The following is a 23,150-nucleotide window of genomic DNA, read 5'->3' on the forward strand; positions in this document are numbered from 1 at the left end:
GACTTTTTCTTCTACAGTATTTTCCTACAGCAGTGTAACATTTCTAGGGATGCTTCGCTGGGAGGACTCTGTCAACAATCAGCTTTTCACTGGCATTAATGTGCTATAAAAGACAATGAAGCATGACTCAATTAAACTGCCAAAAAAAAAAAAAAAACAAAACAAAACTGCTTTCAAATAACACTAACCCGGTAAGTTTTCAAAGCTTTGTGTGGGTTGTCTGCTGCATGACTAATATTAAGGTCGACTCTTTGAAAACATGCCCCAAAGAATCTGACAAGTCCACACAAATAAGACACTTCAGAGTAAAGGTCAAAACCTTGGGCTGATTTCTCTGCCTCCCACATCATACTTTGATATCACAGTTTGTAGATCATGGAACCTTAGACTTAGAGCTGTCAAGGGCCTTAGAGGTCACCTTGTCCAGCCTCTCCCCTTTCTGCAGATGAGAAGACTGAGGCCCAGGGTTGTGAAATGACTTGCCCATGGTCACACAGATAGTAAGCATCCGAGCAATATATGAATCCAAGTCTCTTTCCGCTATACAATTTGATCTTCAGCAACTGTGGAAAATAACAATAGATTTTCCCTTTGGATATTGAATAAGAGCTTCAGCACCTCCAATGGAAGAATACCTCCTGCCTTCCTGAATCAACCCATTTCATATTAAGACAACTTAAGTAATTAAGGAGCTTTCCTCTACGTCACATAGAAATGAGACTCCTTGAAATGTTCAACAGTGCAATGTTACTCCAACTTTGCCCTCTGCAGACAAGCAAAACAAGATGAATTCCTCTTTCACACAACAGACACACAAATACTTGGAGCTGGCATTCATACCCTCTTCCTTAAATTTTTTCTCCTCTATACATCCCCACTTCCTTCAACTGATCATTGTGAGGCACAATCATAAATCTATTCTGCTCATCTTTCTATGGATGTGCTTCAGTTTGTCAATGTCCATCTCAAGATGTGGATACCAGAACTGAACATAAAACTACTGATGTGGGTCAACCAGGGCAGAATACAGAGTCATCATTCTGGACGCCATGTTCTCTTTAATATAGGATTAAACTGTGGCCACTAATTTTAAATAAAACGTAATTTTAAAATATATAGCTTGTTTACTTTTACATATTAAAGTCAGCATGTGACTACTTGTAACGAGCCACGACTTTGTCAGAAATATCCCATTAAAGACTTATAAATTGAATTGCCTTTGATTTTTAAGAAATTGTTCCACCTTAGTTGTTCTGACTCCTCCCTCCCAACTATCTGGTTACAAAGAATAATTCTAAGGTCCTGGCTTCATGTAGTAAAGTGATTTAAATATTTCCTATTACATATTGTGAAAAACATTTACTTACTTGGAGTAGTATTAATCTTCACTCACAAGTGAAATTCTAGGTATGGATGAGTACTCAAGGATCTAATATTGCATTCACAGTAAAAGAAAATGGTATATAGAGGTTTCATAGATTTATAGAGTTGGAAAGTAGATTTGGCATCATCTGGATTTGGCCACAGATGAGGAAACTGAGGCTCAGAAAGGTAAATGACAGAACTGAGACCTAAACCCAGGTCTCTCCACCCCTCATCTAGTACTACTGTGATTAGATTACCTGCTCTCCATCTACAGTATGAATTACAAGTCCCAATTAATATCTTTCATTAGTTTCATTTAATACATAAAATGAGCAACTAGTCAAAGATTGACAAATTTGAAGTCATTTGAAGTTGGTTTTTAAAAATCATCACTTACCTTGTTTTCTTTTTTTTTAAAAAAAGCATGCCTTTTTTCAATTGCAGAAAATAGTTACAGAATGAAAAAAAGCACTAAATCTGAAAAACATGTCATTCTAGAGTATGATGATGTGACCAACTGCTAGCCAAATGCATACAAAATGATTGTAGCTCATATTTTCAGAAGCAAGGAACAAAAAGTGTCCATTAGCCAGGAAATTTGAATTATGCTGGAATCTAATTGGGATAATTCAAGATAAGAATTCCACTTTTCAAAAATCGTAAGCATCTTATAAATAAAGACAAAAAGCTTCCCAGCCAAGGATATGTTTTTAAAGGCCTTCATTAGCATTTGTAATTATGTTCACTCTACATAAATCTTTACTTTGAGAAAGCGGCAAATGACCCCATAGGTCCAGATTAGGAGGAATAATGAATTCCATGAAGTGGGTGCATTACTCTAATTCACACTGCATATTTCCATGGGGCTGGAACCAATTGCCCTATTTTAAATGATTAAAATTTCCAATAGTGCAAATTCAAATACATGCTACTCCTTCTAAGACCCAGACCCATTATTCCCACTAATGATGACTTAGATGCATTTGCAAGGCTGGTTGAATTACTAGGGGTCCAGTATCAGATTGGGGGGAAAGGGATGGAAGAGAACGACCTACTGTGAGTTTTGGTTCCTTTGCAAGAAGCTTTCCAACTAAATGTGAGAGCACTTGATTTACACTGAAAGTCCTGGATTCAAATCCCCTCTGTGCAATCTATTAGCTAAGTGACCTTAGGTCTCTTAAACTCTTGGAGCCCAAAGTTCCCTTTATCTGTACAATTTGAATGACAATGCTTTTACCACCCACCTCAAGCAGTTGCTGACCTTTTAATACTAGGTAAGTTATGAGTTATTATTATGTAATGCTAAAGCACTTTGCAAATTATAAAATAGTTTATACTATAAGCTCTTATCTTGCCTGGTCATACTGAGTTTTTTTTTCCTGTGAAGAAGACTTGAGTTTCATATAAGACTCTTTAATAAAAACAACTTTTTCTGATAACATCAATCCATATAACTGAGGACAAAAAAATCTATAAAATTTGGGGGTTTTCTTCACATTTTTTACATTTAATGCTTCTATTATTTCTAATTACAGAATTGATTAATATAAAGTTAACAGGGAATTCTGAATAATTTTCTAAACCTGTAACATAATGCAGAGAATTCAATGCTAAGCACCAGGAACACTAAGACAAACCCCAAGAGTTCCTGCCCTCAAGGAGCTTATATTATACTGGGATGGGGAGAGGGGGAGAGAAATACATGTGAAATAGATAAGTAAATTCAGATAACCTTATAGAGCACAGGAGGAATCACAACCTTGGGGGAATTAGAAAATGCTTCACAAAGGAAGTAGCCCCTTAGCTATATCTTTAAGGACAATAAGAATTCTTAATCAATAAACATTTATTAAAGGCCTGCTTTGTGCCAATCACTAACTGCACCAGAAATACAAAGAAAGGCAAAAGACTGTCTCTGCCCTTAAGGAATTCACAACCTAATGTTTAAAAATAGAGATAAAGAGGGATGGCATCCTAGGTATGGGAGATGGCTTGTGGAAATGCACAGAGGTGAGAGTAGGGACACTGAGTTTAGTAAAATTTGGTAATCTAGTTTGAGTGGCATACTGAAGGAATGAAGAGTAATAATGTGAAATAAAACTGTGAAGCTGACAGGAGCCAGACTATAGAGGTCGAGTCAGATTGTGGATTTTATGGGTTAAATGAATCTGAATGTTATAGGTTAAGAAATTAACCTGGAAATAGTTTTGATTTTATTATACGTCATTATAGCATGTTTTGCAAAAAAAAATAAATAAATAATCAAAATGATTGCTAAATTTAATGATGGCTAATCCAACTTAAAGTAATTATTCTTGTACTAAAAAAAACAAAAACAAAAACAAACCATTAACTGAGCTTATAATTAAATCATCTTTAAGTATCCATTTGGGGGGGGGGGGCAATTGAGGTTAAGTGACTGGCCCAGGGTCACATAGCTAGTAAGTGTCAAGTGTTTGGTCTCAGGCTAGATTTGAACTCAGGTCCTTCTGACTTCAGGGTTGATGCTCTATCCACTGCGCCACCTAACTGCCCTAAGTGTCCATTTTTGCAAATCATGAATGTGTTCGAATTTGTAATATGTCCTTCCAAAATAAGAGTTTATAATGAAAATCCTGGCAGACACATCTGTAAAGAAGTATGACTCAGATATCAGAACAGTTTCCTCATAGTCCCTTTCATGTTGATGGTAGATGCAGAATATTTTTCTAGATCACAGAAGGTCAGTAACAAATCCACATGTTGACATAGAAAGTAAAACTTCCTTCCCTCTACAAAAATATTTGAGTTTATCCCCTTGAGAAAAGGCTACTCTATAGATCATTCTTAAGGATGTTAGGGAGATGATATAGCTGTAGTTCTTGCCAATGCAATACAGATCTCAAATATGCAGCAACTGGTCACTAAGGTGCTCAGAAGCAGTCTAGAGTTTCTCAGATCTCTATAGGATATGCCATTAAATCTTTTCCTCCTGCTGGGTCTGACTTTTGGGGGAAAAAGCATATGGTATAAATATAACAGTACATTTGGTAGTGAATGCAGTGGTATAATGATGGCTCAAGTTTGTTTCTATGGCCTTTTTAGTAATCGCTGTATGGTAAATGTGGACATGTTTACTAGTGAATTAGAAATCATTCTGGAATTTTTCTCTCCTAAGATACTGTGTAGAATATTAAAATGAGGAAAGGTATGTCAGAGATAAAGTTTACAAAAGTCCAGCAATTCTTGTAGATACACAATATCTATCACCTATATACTAGAATATAACTTCTTGGTAAAGTATAAGGCTGTTAATAATACAAGGACCAAAATAACAAACCAACATCAGCATCCTTAGCATTCAAAATGTCCTGATCGCTGAATGGAAATGGAAATTTTTAAGGTGAGGAAAATACAGTGTACTATTTACACGAAATAGATAAAATAAATGATTTTATCTGAGTTGTAATTAATTTGAAAGTTGAAATTGTATACATGTAAAAATGCAGGATGATGATGATGATGATGATGATTATACTAAAAGACATTTATATAAGTACATCAAAATTTACACCAAATTTTCCTGGAGAGGTAAGTAGTATAACCCTCATCTTATGGGAAGGAAACTGGCCCTAAGAGATGAAGTGACTTTCCCCAAAATCACACAGGGATGAACTATCAGTGGAAAGATTTGAATCCAGGTCTTTGGACTTTGAGTCTAATGTTCTTTCTATTCTGCCATACTTCCTCTCAAAATATATAGATTTAAAAAAAAAACAGAAATGGAGGTTTAGGGGAAACTCAAATGTAAAGGAATTGTGAACTATTTGATAGAAGATCCAGTTTAACAAAAAAGCATTAAAGAAACACAAATATACAAAACTTCCTATTATATAAAATGCCCTTATAGAGAAAGCATATCGACTTTTATGGAAAATGTTTGCTTTGTTACCTAAGATGAGATAAACATCACTTGGTTAATTTTGCTAATATACATATTTGTGCACTAATTTTATTTGCCATTAGTAATAAGACAATTTTCAGTCATCAGGCACATTAGAATCAAATGCCACATTGAATGAAGCATAAGACATCAAAAATTCCATAACACATAATGTTATTTTCTAATGTATCACTGCTTCATAATGAAAAACAATCTAATACATGGATTTTGTATCAGAACACTATTGAAAACAATAGTGCCCATCAAAAGTTAATAGAACTGGGAAGTACAATGATTAATACAAAAACAAATTACATATTACAAATTTTCTTTTGTTCTTCACTTACCATGATGCAAACTGTGAGGATTTAACCTTTAAGGGTTAAAGAGTTTAATCAATGTCAATGTCTGATCTTCTGAAGGCGATAAAGAACAGTCTGTCTAGCGATACCCAACAGAACATCATTTTGTCAAGCCACAAAGCACCCAAAAGCTTGTCAAGTAAGTTACCAGAAACCTCTTTGTGGTTAGAACTCAGCTCCTTCCTGCTTGACCTATTATTTGATATTTGACCACTTGGTTGCAAGACACTTGCTCTTTCCAGCTGAAATGTCACTGGGGCATCTTGTCAGCTCCCCGACATCTCGGCCTGACATACAATTTTACTTTTGTGTGCTACAAGGCAGAAAATGCAGGGCAATGGCCTTGTTTGAAATTCTGTCAGCATCAAAGATGGGCGTCACTCTTGGGCCCTACCAACAACAACAAAAAAGGAGTCTATTTTGAAGGTCAAGGCAGCCATCACCTTAAAGTCTTGCAGCTTATACTAAATATATTACCTGCAACACTGGTTTGGGAGCTGTCCTTGTAAAGTACATAAACATACCATTGAAATTCTCCCTGCACAATTGTTCGAGTTTCTTATCAAATGCAGTTGATAAAAGGATGAGTTTTCAACGCCTGCAGGGACCAGATTCAGCAGTTAACTTAACTTGTTCAAATGGGCAAATAGTATCATGTAGCTTTACAAGGAGCACCCTGACCTTCTCACATTGACCAGGAGTGACATTATTGTGCAGGAGGAGAAGCAGTCACATCATTTCTGTTTTGCACAACCTGCTTAAAGTTTGCAACTAAATGCTTGTCTTCAGTTGAGCTGACAAGAGAGAAGAGGGGGCTCAGTGAACCATGGCAGGGCTGCCATGAAATGACAGGAATCATTGGCATACATTTCAAATAGCTCTCTCGATCCTATTAAAGTATTGCAGCCCTGCTTTAAAATAGACAAGTATGAAACAACTTTGATAGATAGAGACTAAAATGGCTTATTGATTTTTTTAAGTCTGAGGAAAATTACCCAAAATGTGTCATTCTTTAACATTTAAAAATATGTTACATAAAAATGTGCAACTATAATAATAAATAAAACTTTAAAAAACCCAAGTTGGTTATTTCATTATGCAAGGAGACACACATACACACAGAGGCAGATATTGAGGAATCACACAAATTAATAATAAAAAAGACAAATCGTTGTCACATATACTGAAACAAAATTTAAATAAGAAAATCCTTCACACAGCATTTTAATTCTTAAATATAACTTCCATGTTATTTTCATAAAAATCAGAATCCATTTTGTACTGTTCTTTTGGAATTAGTAGATATATTCACAGCAGGGGAATGGGAAGCCTGAGAACGGGGTAAACTATTTACAAATGCTTCCTTTAAGAAAGTGTAAGTTGTGTCGAGTTCAGCTTTCAGTGGCAAGAAATCCCCATTCATGTTTCGGTCAGCATGAAGAGTATTTCTTGAAGAAATGGAGAGATTTGAATGGTCTCGTGATCCCTAGAATGGTACATATAAAATAAAAAAGAAAGAAAGAGAGAAAAAGAAGTCAAATATAATGACTAAAATATCAAGTAAGTTTGTAGTGGCTCTACTTTAATGTAAACGAGATTAATATTACCATGATATACATAAACATGTGAAAATTAAAATAAATTCAATTGAATACATGTACATCTACATAATAACTGTTTACTGCTAGCCAGCATAAAACACTTCTAATAAAACATTTTGTGCAGACACTAGAATTTGAAAAAAATATACTTACATCAAATAATAAATAGAATCTTGCAAACAATAACTTTTGTGAATACTTACAGCAGGCCAGCGCTAAGGAATATTATCTTGCTTATTTTAGAGTCTATATAGTATACTGTTTCATCTCCTAAGAAGGAAGGAAGGAAGGAAGGAAGGAAGGAAGGAAGGAAGGAAGGAAGGAAGGAAGAAAGGAAGGAAGGAAAGGAGGGGGATAGAGCAGAGGAGAAGAGGGGAGAGGACAAAAAAGAAAAAAAGATGTACACATCTATGTTTATTAAATTACTAACCAGAATTTTTGTTGTTCAGGCATTTCAGTCATATCTTACTCCTCATGACCCCATCTGGGGTTTTCTTGGCAGAGATATTGGAGTGGTTTGCCATTTCCTTCTCCAGTTCTTTTTAGAGATGAGAAACCGAGGCAAACAAGAAGTGACGTGCCTAGGCTCACAGAGCTAGTAAGGGTCTGAGGTGAGATTTGAACTTAGGAAGGTGGGTCTTCTTGACTTTAAGCCTGGCTCTCTATCTACTGCACCATCTAGCTGCCCTAACTGGAATTACTTAATGGCTAAAGGTGGTAGCAAGAAAATAAATCAACCCTTGTCTTCACTTCACAGATATTATTCTAAAACATAAATTACAATTTGGAGCAATTTTGTTTTTTGTTACAATTGTCTGAGATTTTGCCTTTGCCTTTAAAATTAATGTCATTATTCTATGTCATAAAAGCTGCAGTTGGACAAACTTTAATATATGTGATTACAACACAGAAATATCAATTTGTTGGATATTTTAAAACATTATTTGAATCAGAAAGATATTAAAGATCAAACATGTTCCATGCTATATACCCTTGAAGTACCTGGAAGTTTGATTTACACTTTGGAAAAGCTCCCTGTTTAACTCCTAATTCTCAGCAGTAATCACTGATATGTATTTGGCACAGAGGGAATCTGAACATCAAAAGTTGGGCATTATTTCTAGGAAATGTAGAGATGGTAGAGAAATAGTAACCAATTGTATGCTGGAGTTATTCCAGACTGACACAAACCAACACGCTTAAGATTATAGGCATAATGAGACTTCAAGTTGAGATACAAATTCTGAAGTGTAGTGGTTTCTTTTTTCTATTAGATTTTGACCACAATATAGTGTGATATAGAAACAGCTTTAACATGTTCTAGAAGCTGCCTTAATATGTTTAAGTGTAATACAAAACTATGTTTTCTACATGTAAAAAATAAAAGGAAGTCACAGATGACTTTAAGAGAGTATTAGGAATTCCACTATAGTATACCTCACAGTTTTTTGGGGTTTTTTTCTAACATACGACTGGAGAAAAATCAATGGCTGCATCTAACACCTAGTTCAGCAATTTTCTTTGATGTTGGCTCTTGATTTCTTGATACTCTACCGCAAGCTTATAGCTGACAAAAATCATCCCTTTTTATGCTAGGCCTTAAAAAGATAAGTAAAATGGCAGCATATTTGAGTGGATAGATGAAGAAGCTATTTAAACCCACCCCCAAGGAAGGAAAAGAACTCTACCGATTATGAAGTAAGTTAGTTAGCAGATTAATCAATGGTGGTTTGTGAAATCTCAAAAACTCCAATCTGGGAACTATGGTTGCTATCTATCCACTTATCCCAGATGGGTCAGGCCTGGGTATCTCTAACTGTGGACATATCACATACATCTAAGGATTAGGAAAGAGTGTTCTACTACTTTTATTGATACTGAACCTATATTTTAAGATGTTTCAGGCTGGGTATGAGATTATCTACTAAAGCATAAGCTCCTTGAGACCCATAACAAACTTCGTTAATATTTTATGTCATATTGTAAGCATTTAATACATATTTGTTGAATGAATCCTATCCTCATTTCTGCTTGTTCTAGAACTGCAGGTAGGGTATTAGGTGTGTTGGGCTAACAGGACAGTCTATACCAAGAGAGCTTTCATTTGGTCCCTTCTCTTTTTTCCTTTTCTCCTTCCCTCATAGCTTTTATAAGTAGTATTCAGAATAGCTGCTGCCAAACAGCAGCCTGATCTAATACAAACTGTGTATAAGAATCAGACTTAGAAGGTATCAGTTAGAAGGTATCTTAAAGGTCATTTTACCCACCTCTTCTTAAACATTCCTGACAGGATGTGCTTAAAGATCATGAATGACAAAGAATTCATTATGTTCCGACTAATGGGTCCATTCCACTTCTGAAATTTCTAATTTTTAATGTTTTTTCTTATATTCAGTCAAAATTTGCCTACTTGTAGCTTCTACTCCTTAATCCTAATTCTGCCCTCTTGGGCCAAGAAGAAAGGGTCTGTTCATCTCTTTCCCCTCCTCCTTCCCATATGACAACCTTTCAAGCATTTGAAGTCTATTAACATTTTCCTCCCTGCTTTCTCTTCTAAACTAAATATCCTCAGGTATTTCAACAAATCCTTCTATGGCACAGTTTTGAGTCCTCTCACTATCCTGTTTCACCTCTCTCCAAATACACCCCAACTTCCTAAAATGTGATACCCAACACTGGATACAATACTTCAAAATGTGGTCTGACACAAAGGAGTTATCACTTCACTTACTTTGGATACCATTCATCTATCTATTAATATAGCTCACATGTATTAAAATCAGATTGGCTTTTTTGGTTAACTCACCACAGTACAGGCTTTGTAGTTCACTACAAACCCTCAGGTCACAGAATCAGAAATTTAGATCATGATTTTCCTCAGGGGTCTCTAGGTCTAATTTATATCAGAAAAATAATCCCTACCAAAGCATAGCAGAAAAATGGTCACTCTGCCATTGCTTGAAGATCTCCAATGAAGGGAAACCCACAATTTCTCAAAGCAGTCCATTACACTTAAGGATAGCTCTAATTGTTATGAAGATTTTCCTAACATGTAGCCAAGTTATTCTTGTTATCAGACTCCTTGCAAAAGAATGTCACGATCTCACAGATTAAGGCAATATGCCTTAAGTTGACATTTAATGACATAAAAGAACTAAATTTGTTTTTTTTTTCTAGAGTACTTTCTGTACTTTATACAAAGTATATTAAAAATATTCTATATCAGAATGAGCATCCATATAACGTCAAACAAATATTCTTCCTGATTGGGTACATACCTGTCATAAGACCTGTACATTCCATTGTTTTATTAGTCTCTAAAACTTCAGTCAACTGCATAAAATAAATTTGTATCTTTGTAACTTGCAGTCATTAATCCTAGACTTTCACTCCTAGACCAAGCAAATCAGTATAATCCTTCTTCCTCTTGACAGATCTTTCAATGTCTCTGCGGAGTTTTCTCTTTACCAGGTTGAGCAATGAGAGTTTCTTCAATTGATTTTAAATGACATGAACTTAAGCACCATTTTGGTGGCCCTCCTCTGGACACTCTCTAGGTTGTCAAATTTTCTTCATAAAATGTGTTCCCCAGAACTAACTCAACACTCCAGATGTGATCAAACCAGGGCACTACACAGAAGAACTATTGCCTCCTCATTCCTGGCAGTGATGCCTTTCTCAATGCAGCCTAACATTGCAATTATTTTTCTTGACTGCTATAACACACTGTTAATTTCCAGCAGCTTCCAGTCCACTAAAACTCTTAGATAATTTTCAGATATCATTTAGCTATGTGCTTCCTTCAACTTGTACTCATAAAGTTGACTTTTTGAACCTCAGTGTAATACTTTACATTATTCAAAAGAGATCTGTGATCTCATCAATTTAAGAGTTCCTGACAATGATAAATATTGCCAGCCATCCATGCCTGCTCATTCTGTGCAACTCTTGTCCAAGGCCCCCAAAAGTTTATAGAAGTTGAAGGCAAAGGGTAAGGAAATAAGCATTTACATAACACCTACTATGTGACAGGTACTGTGCTAAGTACTTTACAAATATTCTCTCATTTGATTGTCATCAGGGGATCCATCCAACATGTTGTAAGCCTTCCTTGATTTCTCTTGACTTAGAAAGGATACCAATGTTGCACTCTGACTATAAACTTGTTATTTTTCCTTTTTGCCACCTAACCATACACATCTCTTTACTCCTCCTCTTCTTCAGAATTCCCCATTGCAGCCATTTTGGGCCTCTCCACTACCTCTGTGGAATACTTATTTTTAGTACTTCTGAGGCAGTTTGTGTTCCATATTTTTCTGTCATATAGCAACACTGGCAGGATGTTGCTACTGAAAAGATGAGGCTTTGCTTTCATGAGCAGCTTTGTGTCAGTAAAGGAGCTCTGCAATTTCCTAAAAGCAATCAAGTCTACTCCTTTCCTTCTATTCAACTCTGGGAACACTCTGTCTATCCACACTGTCTATCCAAGATGCACAAAGGTTGGACAAATTCTATAGCATGTCCATCCAGATATACATATATATACACACACACACACATATATATATACACACATATATATATACATACATACACACACACATATATATGTATACACACACACACACACATATATATATATACATATATACATACATACATAGAGAGAGAGAGAGAGAGAGAGAGATCTGGGCAATAGACATTTTTCATCCACTTGATCTTTCCTATGTGGATGGACAAACTCCTTTGAGTGATAACAGGTTTTTCCAGGAGTCTCTGCAATATTCTGATGTTTAATGTAATCAGCACAATGTCACTGCCAAATAGGAGCATCTGGAGGACTTCATTATTCATGGGGAGTCCCTCTTCAATCTGGACTGTGAAATATATTTCTCAGCAGTAGATACTTTTGGTAAGTGTATATTTTTCTAGGTTATGTCTCACCTGATGTTTGCTATCAGAGGGTTATTGAACAGGATTATTTCTGTTTTGTTATCTTCCAAGGGATCTTAAATGATTTTGACATATGGATGAAAGATACCTTGCAAAAGAGACTTTAAGAGGGTGTTTCGTTTTACCAAATCAAATGGGATTTTTTGGTAATAAACAATGAGGAGGAGATCTTATATTTTTCACATCTTTTAGCTAACTGTGAAATGGTAACAATGTGCCTTCCTGTTCCAAATCACTTGTGAATGTCTACTTGTTTCCTAATGATATCCTTATAAATAATGTCTTTGTGTACAGAAGACTCATAGAGATTTTGTATCGATGAGAGAGAAGATATACCTTTTAATAGATACTGATGTTCTCTCGGTTGCTTTGGGGGGTGGCATTAATAAGGTCTGAACTGTCTTTTTTTCCATTGCTTTGTTATTTTCCCCTCCTCCAGAAACTTTGCATATTGGGCCCACAATGCTCTAACAATGGTGTCAACTCCAAAATGAATCTCCTCTACATACATTTGGTCCAATCTGTTTTTGTTATCTTTATTCTCTTTAGTGCCATTTCTCTCTTCTCCAAAAGCACATTTGTGACTGTGATATTAGGTCCAAGTGTGGAGGTTAAACTATTCTTGATGAGGATAATAGTTTCTTAAATTTTTTTTCAAATATTTTAATTTTTTTTCTCTTTGTAGTCCTCCTACATTTATCCTTGAACGATCTCGGGATGAGTTTGTGCAGTTGGATATTTACTGAGTACTTAGGCTGATCTTTGGAAAATAGGCTTAGTCTGTTATTATACCCTATGTGAAGCTTTTCAGTATCACTGAACCACCCAGAGCTTATGCTCTGTTGTCACAGTCTTCGAGAACACAGGGTCTCTTACACCGTGAAAGATACTGGAGTAGAACTTTACAGATGCTCAATATTCTGACTGGTCACAATTTTCTAAATTCTGATTATGTCATCTGGAGTGCTAGCTAACTCCCTACCACCGTGACATCACATTTTATCAAATTTGATAAGTATTCCATCCATGTCTTTGCCCAATTCATTGATAAAAATGTTAAACAGCACAGTCAAGTACAGATCCATGAGGGACTCCAATGGATACTTTCTTCCATGGCAACTTTGAACCACTAATGACTACTCTTTGGATCTGGCTATTTAAACAACTTGGAATCCACCTAATCATTCCATTATCTAATCCACAGCTCTCCATATTTTCTACATGCATAGCATTAGAGATTTTACTAAATGTTTTGCTAAAAGTCTTTTACACATGAATTATTGTACTATTGTTTCCGTCATCCCAGAATTTTCTAGTTAGTTTATAAAGCAAAGTATAGTACTGTATATTCATCATTATTAATTTATATCTTATTAGATTTCATATTCCTCATCAGTCTGAAAACACTGGGGAAGGGACCTTTTATTTGAGAAGAATTGTTAGGCAACCTAATGAAAAATAGGATTATATCAGCATCTTATGCCACATTCCAAAATAAATTCCAAATGATTAAATGACTAAATATAAAAAGTCAAACCATAAAGAAAGTAGAAGAGATAGAAGATATTGCTTTTGAAACTACAAATAGTGGAAAATCTGTTATCAGAAACAGACAAGATCATAAAAGACAATATATAATCTCTATTACATAAATTTTTAAAGTTTTCATATTTCAATTCAATTTCACAAGCATATATTAAGTGCTTAATACGTACCAGGTACTATACTAGGGACTAGAGATGCAAAGAAAAAAAAATAATAAAACAATCCCTGGGCCCCAATAAGCTTATATTCTACTGGAGAAAAGTATACTGGCCAATGAGTCCATACAGTGGAAGGTGGAATCAATAGATAAGAGCTATTTGGCCAGTGAAGTCCTGTTCTTATAGAAAGGAGTCTCAGAAGATAAAAAAGCTACCCCCTCTAGGCCCAATCCCAATGCTGCTAGAAAGGCACTTCTAGATAGAATACTATATTTGCACTCTGCTGAAAATTAACGAAGGTGATGTAATTATGGCTTCTTTGAATTTAGCTAAGCTGGTCCTTAGGTAACAGATTTAGCCTGACCTTGGTGCCTTTATAGCTTTAGACCTGCATGAAATTTTGTTCATGAAGAGGGACTTTGTAAACCTAGAGTCACCTTCAAAACACAAAGACATATCAAAATAGGACTTACATAGAAACAATAGGAAAATTCTTCAATGAAAGAAATATTCTGATGTAATATGTCCTACCAACTTTACCAATATATGAACCTTTAAAAGCTACTATTCACTGACTGGCCAGAAAGGTTCTTTCAAGCCATTAAAATTCATATTTATTTAAGGCACTTTCAAAATGAGAGAAGGTCTTGTGGGGGTCTATCGTGTAAGTCTGAATTTATGCAATTTTTAAAAAAGGAAATTATTTACCTGAAATAAAAACTGGGTGTCATGTGAATCTTTATGGAAGTACTTGCATTTACTCTGCAAGCTCTAAATGGTTCTATTTGAACTGTTACAGTCCATCAGCTAAATATATATTCAGGACACAGAATGAGTCTCATAAAAATTTTGCATTTAAAAATGTTATGAAATATAGTAATTGGAAATACCAAATAGTCATAAACTTTTTCAAAGTTTAATGTCTAAATTCTCTGAGTGTGTTTTTCCAAGCAAAAATAAACAAATAAAAGATTAGTCCTATATATAATAATCACTCAATAAAGTGTACATAAATTAAAACCACTTTTGTGGAAAGAAATATCTGAAACAATGACACTAAGCCATCTGTCTTATACACTGCACATGTGATCAAGTTAAATCCTCCAGAGTTTACTATTATTTTAAAAAAAAAGGAAGATTATTTTGTACACCCAAGTAACATTCCATGAAAATGATGCCACAGAGTGTAGTGGAAAAAGCACTAGACCAGGGAAATTGAAGCCTAGATTCTAGTCTCAGTTCTGGTACTATCCATTGTTTAATTTCAGATAAATCACTTCATTTCTATAGGTCCACAGCTTCTTTATCTGTAAAATGATAGGGATGGACTTAAACTGGTCAGAATTTCTAGGACCAATACTCATATGCAATGTCAGTCAATTTTTTTTTTTATTTTGGAAGCAATAAAGATAGGTGAGTTGCTGTCTTTTTCTGTCCCTTTCTGTTTCATCAACTTGAAAATAAGAGAATGGACTAGATGGACTCTAGGTTCCTTCTAACTTTAAAAACTAAAATGCTACTCAAATCAAGAAAGAATGGCCATTCCAACTGAAAAGTAAAGTTGTTTTTGTTTGTTTATCAAGAATGATAATTGGAATGGGAAGAGGAGAACAAAAAAAGGGTTAATGGAAGGGAAAATCCAATATAAGTAGAGAGATGTAAGAGAATACCTTTCAGTGCTCAATGAGTTCAATTCATTTGGCCTCGATGAAATTTGAGCCACTGAGTAGCTAACAGTGATCTCCTAAAAACTGTAGAAAATGAGAGAGACAACAAAGGCCTGGAAGGACAAATGTCCAAATTTTCAAAAAAAGGAAGAGTACAGAATTTGTATCCTAGAGGTCAATGAACATGACTTATATGACTGATAAAATTCTAGAACATAAAACTGAAGAAATAGGCTTTGAATAATCTAGAAAGTGAAGTGGTAATCACTAAGAGCCAGCATGACTTCATTAAAAACAGAACATGCCAGAGTAATCACTACTTTTCCCTTTTTGATCAGCTTAGTCGACTGGTCACTCATATTTCATATGGTACACTCATATTTCAACAAAACATTTTTATAAAGTCTCTTTTCTCATGGACAAGACACAGAATAATAGGCTAGATTGTACTGCAGTTAGATTCTGAAGTAGTTGAACAATAAGATCTAAAAAGTCACTCATGGAAAAATTTCAAATTAGGAGATGGTCTTTACTAGAGTATACCAAGAATTTGTCATTGGCACTATAATGTTTAACATTGTTATCACTGACTTGGATATAGGCATATAAGGAATGATTGCCAAATATGCTTCTGACATAATGCTAGAAGTAGTAGTAAACACATTGGGAAATAGAATTAAGATCTGAAATTTTCTTAATGAACTTGAAAAACTACGGTGAAATTGAAGAGACAAACGAAAATTACAAAATTTAGGCTCAAAAAATCAATTTCACAGCTACACAATAATGGAAACATGTCTGGATAAGAACATATTTTAAAAATATCTGTGAATTAGCCCCCCAAAAGCTAATGAAATCTTAGGCTACATTAAGAGAAACTTAATGTCTAGAATATGGAATGTAAAAGTTTCACTCTACTTTGCATTCATTACACCACAATGGCATTATTATGTTTGGTTCTGAGAAAAATATTTTAGGACATTTCATTTAGGCTTTTGAGGATAGGGATTCAAAAGGCAAAGAATGATCTTTGAGAACAGTGTTTGTAGAGCACCTGCATGAGAGGGCAAACTGTAAAGGGTTAGAGAGAGAATAAAAAGTAAGGAATTGGAGATAGTTGCCAGTTGGTTTCTTGTGCGTAATATCTGGCAACGAAGGTGAAGGGAATGATTAGATGGTAACTGATTCCTTCCCTGCTGCCTACAAGTATACCTAAGTGTCTTCCCCCCTCACCCTTAAAAACCCTCCCTAGATAGTACCATGACCCCTAGCTATAATCCTATGCCTCTTCTCCCTTTCTCTGCCAAATTCTGTTAGAACACCTCCCATCCTCTATTTTCACTCTCTTCTTAACCTTCTGCAATATGGCTTCCAAACTTTGTCACTCACTAAAACGTTCTCTCCAAAGTCACCAAAGAGCTCTTAAGTGCCAAATCTATCAGCTTTTTCTCAATCTTTATCCTACAGCATTTGACCCTGTTGACCACCCTATCCTCCTAAATGTTCTCTTCTCTCTGGATTTTTTGCTGCTGCTGCTCTCTCCTAATTCTCCTTCTATACTCCTTTACTAGATTCTCTCTTACATTTGAGGAGACCCATCAACCTTCTAGTTATATGTATTCTTAAGCTTTGTGTCACCTGAATTCCTCACCTCACTCACCACACACAACCACTACTCTAGTTAAGTACCTCACTGTTCTTCCCAGGACTATTTCAATTACTTCCTAATTGTTGTCCATGCCTCAAGTTTCTCCCCACTCCAATTTATCATCTGCACAGATACCAAAGTGATTCTCCTAAGTGTAGGCTTGCCCATGTCACCACACCTATTCAATGAACTCCAGTAGATCTTTGTTACTTCTAAGATGAAATTGGTAAAAGTGTTATCAGTGGAATGAAATCATAAGTCTGGTCCCCCAAAAAAGACATTAAATCATTATAAATTCTAAGTTCCCATGACATTTGAGGCATTTTTGTCAGTCTTCTCTGTAACAAAGAAGCTTAAATTAAACAACTGATATTTACATAAAAATTCTAGGTCTTAAAGTTCTAAGCTGTATTAATAATTGAGGGCAGGGAAAAGTTGTGTGTGCCAGAGCAAGCTTGTATGGGTGCAAGAGAGTCCATTAAATTTTCAGTATAAGTATTTATACCTCATAAATAGGCAAAAACTACACATCAGGGCTTGATTTATTGTTTTGTTGACTGTTGAGACTTGAGAAAGTGATGGAGAAAATGTTAATAATAAAGATTAAACTTAAAATTGGATCGATTACAGTTTTTTTTTTCCTCTTCAGAGCTGGTTGTTAAACATTTACTAGTACACCATTGGCAGGGCCTATTTCATTTTTGTCTTTGTATCTCCAGAACCTAGCACAAGTAGATACTTAAATGTTTGTTGAATAAAAGTGAATTGTATCTGATAACCATGTAGCCTAGCAATTTCTTTCCTCTTTTAGGTGTAGGAATTTCTGTAAAGAATCTTTATTTGCGCCGTCTGGTCTATCATTTCTATGTTCTTTGCTTTCCTGACCCCTTTTACCAAGCATGCTAGCAGAATCAGGCACCACAGATAAACCCAAATGAAGTTTCTTTCCTTTTTTTCCCCTGGATATGAAAACTCCCTGGCAAATGAGGGAAAATTAGATACGTACATATGGATGATCACTTGTTAAGAATGTCATAGAAGATTTGTGCATTGGATGGGAGGATGGATAACCTCTAAAGTTGTTCCCAACTCTAAGACAATGTATTTCTGATAAGTATGTATATGGATACATAACTAATTCATTTTGGGTGAACGAGGGATTATGCAACTTTTTCTTCATGGTTTTAAATTTCCAAATGTTCCTTTAAAGAATGTTCACCTTCTAAACTTAATTTTATCTACAAGGGCATTATTAATTTTTATGTTTAGCTATGACTTTATGTATAATAGCCTCTTTTTCTTCCTCCCCCAAATTTTAAAGAGAAAATATAACTGGCTAGTTAAAAGTCAGGAAGCCTTAAAGTTGGTCAGAAAATCCTGAGGTTTTGATTAACAAAAGAACAGCTTCTAACATCAACTTTTACAATGACATACCTCAAAGGGAACAAATTGATAACCAGTAAACTCATACAAGATGACCATATAGAAAAAAATTAAATGTAACAATATGATACAAATCATTTTTCCTAGTAGCTATATAAAACATTTCTGAAGATTCTATAAACACCATCAACAGCTGCTAAATTACTACCTACATGGTCAAAAGGTACATATGTCCTACTCTCTCTGGGAACTATTAGGCAGAGCTTGCTAACCACTTTTTCATTACTAAAGAATTTCCTCTTAAAGTTATAAAACCTTTTAGGTTATGTAGAAAATTCAGTAATAATCTGGAAACTATAAATATTACTCTGTCCCTAGTCTGTTCAATATTTTTCTCTCTGAGTAGAATTACTAAACATTGGCACTGGTCAAATGTAGTAGGGGTGGGGAAGAAGAAAGATTTCAAATTGCATGCTATAGGAAATGTTTTACTTAAGTACCTAAAACTTCTTGAAAGACATTTTCTTTTTTTTTTAATTAGTGACGTATTTTGCTTTTATGTGATCCTGATTTCTCAATATATTTCTCAATATATTAATCCCATCTAATGGGCCATCCCTACTTAACAAAGTACAAAAATTTAAAAGGAAAAAAAATCAGGTCCACAAAACCAACTAACATACCAACTGAGTCTGAAAGTACATGCATACATTCTAAGAACTTCACTGCAAACTGATATTTTGTATGATTCTTAAAATTTTAAATAGAAGATGTATTATGAGCCACAATCTCTCATTATTTTACAATGTCTAAGCTATCTATCTACTATTTGTGAGAAATAAATGGCAATAGAATTTTCCATACATCCTGTTTCTCTTTTGAACCACTCAAAAACAGTGTCTCCCAAGTTCTCTTCAAATTCCACAGGGTCCTCTGTCTCATCAAGTGTTGGATCATTTTCCTTTGTTTTACAGTATTTATTCATTGATGCCTGAACTTGTCTACTAGCTCTAGGAACCATTTTTCCTTCTATTGTTACTGATTTTCCTATTGATTTATCTGTTCATGTTTAAAGTCTTTGATTTTCTTCTTGAAATCTTTGGTAATTTCAGTAAATCTTCCCTATAACTCACTTTCTTTTTCTTTTCTTTTCTTTTTTTTTGGGGGGGGGGCTAGGCAATGGAGTTAAGTGACTTGCTCAGGGTCACACAGTTAGTAAGTGTTATGTGTCTGAGGCCAGATTTGAACTCAGGTCCTCCTGAATCCAGGGTCGGTGCTCTATCCACTGTGCCCCCTAGATGCCCCTATAACTTGCTTTCTGACACCTTCCCTTCTGGTTGTGGTTTCCTTGGGGGATGGATGTCAGAGCATCTCAGCTTCCTCCCATACTGAGCAGTTTATAGTTCATCAACCTCAGTCTCTGACCCAAATGACTTTTCAGTGGTTAGAACTGGCCCCAGTTAGATGCTGTGCTCTTCCCTCAGCTCAGTGCTGTGCAGCCCCTGGACTCTACTCCTTTATTCATTGTCTTTTAAAGCTATGGCAATTTGGAGCTTTGCAGCACTAGTGCTACAGGTTTATCCATGCCTGCTCCAGGTTCTGTTGGCGCAATGAAATCTGCTCTGGCACTAGAGGTTCAGAGCTTTGCGATGCTGGTGCTACAAGGCTGTGGCCCCCAACAAGCTTTTGTTCCTGAGGGGCTAGGCCATCTGGCTCTCTATCACAGCCAGGACAAATTTCCACAGCCTGGAGCCAAGATGCCCATAGCACTAGAAAGAAAGATGAGGGATTAGATTTAGGGGTGTTGTAAGACTGTGTCATGTCTTTTGGTCTGCTAGGACAGCCTCACTGCTGTTAGCATAAGAGGTATGGAAAGGGTTCTGAGTGAGCTCAGGATCAGTAAGTATCAGTTCATGGGTCTGGATTTTTCTTTTGGTTTCTGGGTATACTAGACCACAAAAACAGATAAAAGTTGATTTCTCTTTGGTGCACCGTTTCTGTTTTAGAGAGTTTTGAGAGGTTGTGAGGATAAAATAAAATGTCTATTCCCCAATCTTGCAGCTGAAGTCAGAATCTTCCTTTCAAGAGCATATGCTTCCAGAATTTGGGGGATCCCTTCTATACTCCAATTGACTAAATGAGTTCTACCTCAAGATTAAGGCAGTAGAGCAGGGAATGAAGTTTGATATAGTTTCCATTCTGAAGAGTATAAAAAGTGATCTCTCTACTTCTCAGTATAAGATGGGTACTCAAGCTACAAGCTAAGCAATATGATTTGAAGTGTACAAGAAACTTAGTAACCTAGGATCATAGACTACTGAGCAGTAGCCTGGCAAAATAGAAAGAGTACTAGATTTGGAATCAGGAAAATAGATTCAAACTTAGTCAATGACATTTACTATCTAGGTGAACAAGAGCAAATCACTTGAATTCCCTGAGTCTCAGTGTACTCACCTGTATAATGGGGATGATAATAATAATAATAATTGTACAATTTACCTCAAAGGGTTATTATGAGGCTCAAATAAGATAAACTATGGGAAAAGCATTGCAAATTTTAAAGCTCCTTATAAATGTTAGTTATCATTATGGCAACTTATGAAACATAGAGAAATACAAAATGGCCCTGTGTCAAGTGGAGTCAGTTCTACAACTTCTACAGTGGTAGTGGCAATGTGGAAGAAAAGGAAGTAAAGTGGGCTAAAAGTCACATAATTTTTAGACAGTCTAAAACACTAGCTCAAATGATGGTACTCTGGGGGGCAGAGCCAATATGGTGGAGTAAAAGCAGTGATGTGCTTGAGCTCTCCCCCAAACACCTCCAAATACCTATAAAAATGGCTCTAAACAAATTCTAAAGCAGCAGAACCCACAAAAAGAAAGAGTGAAGCAAATTTCCAGCCTAAGACAACCTGGAGGGTTGATCAAAAAGGTATATCACTCTGGGCTGGGAGAGGAGCTCAGTTCAGTGAGGGTGTGCAGGCCTCAGCGAATCTGGAGCAGGCCTCAGAGGACAGAATTGCAGGCAGCTATGGCTGTTTCCAGACTTTTCAACCCATGAAAGCCAAAGACAACTTAGAAGGTCATAGGAAAAGTCTGTTTCTACAGTGGTGAGAAAGAAGCACAGTGGGGTTCCAACACCAGTCCCCGAGCCCAGCCCTGTGGCGGCGGCTACCTCCAGAGCTTCTGACCCACTGACTGAGGGGGAATCTAGTGGCTGATCAGAGAGGGACTGCAGGGATCTCTCTGCTGAGAGAGATCCTGCTGGTGCAGGATTCTCTTGCTTTGCCCATGCTTGGATCTGGGTCACAGTTCTAGGTGGCAGTACTGGGGCAAGGAGGAGCGCTGACGTGGTGGAGCTTGTAGTGGAGAGGAAATCCTCCTCACAGTTCCAAGCCAGAAAAGAGGGCTTGTGGTCACTCATAGAGCAGAGCACAGGCCAGGAAAGGAATAAACACCTCGCCTTTCATCATAGCACCTTGGAAGAACCGAAAATTTTCAGGTCCCTAGAAGTATCTCTGAAAACAGCTGCACAAAACCCCCGAAGCTTAGGACAGTACATTCTCCACACTGGAAGCAGACTCCTACTTTAACAAAGAGTTTATAACTCAAGTGATTGGCTGGGATAATGAGCAAGCAGAGCAAAAAGAGTCAGACTATATTATCTTACTTTGGTGACAAAGAAGATCAAAACATACAACTAGAAGAAGACAACAAAGCCAAAGCTCCTACAACCAAAGCCTCCAAGAAAAATATCAGTTGGTCCCAGGCCATGGAAGAGTTCAAAAAGGAATTTGAGAAGCAAGAAAGAGAAGTAGAGGAAAAACTGAGAGTGATGCAAGAAAATCACGAAAAACAAGTCAACAGCTTGCTAAAGGAGATCCAAAAAAAAAAAAAATGAAGAAAATAACACCTTAAAAAATAGCCTAACCCAAATGGCAAATGAGGTCCAAAAAGCCAATTAGGAGAAGAATCCCTTAAAAAGCAAAACTGGCCAAATGGAAAAGGAAGTTCAAAAGATTAATACTTCCTTAAAAATTAGAATAGAGCAATTGGAAGCTAGTGACTTTATGAGAAATCAAGACACTGTAAAACAAATTCAAAAGAATGAAAAAATAGAAAACAATGTGAAATATCTCATTGGAAAAATAACTGACCTGGAAAATAGGTGCAGGAAAGAGAATTTAAAAATTATTGGACTATCTGAAAGCCATGATCAAAAAAAGAGCCTAGACATCATATTTCAAGAAATTATCATGGAAAACTGCCCAGATATTTTAGAACCAGAGGGCAAAATAGAAATGGAAAGAATCCACTGATCTCCTCTTGAAAGAGATCCCCAAAGGAAAACTCCTAGGAATATTGTAGCCAAATTCCAGAGCTCCCAGGTCATGGAGAAAATATTGCAAGCAGTCAGAAAGAAACAATTCAAGTATTGTGAAAACACAATCAGGATAGCACAAGATTTAGCAGCTTCTACATTAAGAAACCACAGGGCTTGGAATATGATATTCCCAGAGGGCAAAGGAGATAGGATTACAACCAA

The 23,150-nt window shown here is 36.0% G+C and overlaps 1 protein-coding gene across 7 annotated transcripts in view; it reads right to left on the reverse strand.

Annotated features, from left to right (window-relative positions):
- Window positions 1-5,351: 5,351 nt before the first annotated feature.
- Window positions 5,352-23,150, reverse strand: part of CCDC171 (coiled-coil domain containing 171) — a 496,773-nt gene continuing 478,974 nt past the window's right edge. For all 7 annotated transcript variants that reach the window (XM_027863035.1, XM_027863037.1, XM_027863033.1 and 4 more), the window contains one exon: window positions 5,352-7,135. In XM_027863035.1, the coding sequence (XP_027718836.1) occupies window positions 6,914-7,135 (222 nt within the window). In that variant the 3' untranslated portion in view covers window positions 5,352-6,913. The remainder of the gene's footprint in view (window positions 7,136-23,150) is intronic.

Source organism: Vombatus ursinus, unplaced genomic scaffold, assembly GCF_900497805.2.
Source record: "Vombatus ursinus unplaced genomic scaffold, bare-nosed wombat genome assembly UNPS02014770.1, whole genome shotgun sequence".
Lineage (NCBI taxonomy): Eukaryota > Metazoa > Chordata > Mammalia > Diprotodontia > Vombatidae > Vombatus > Vombatus ursinus.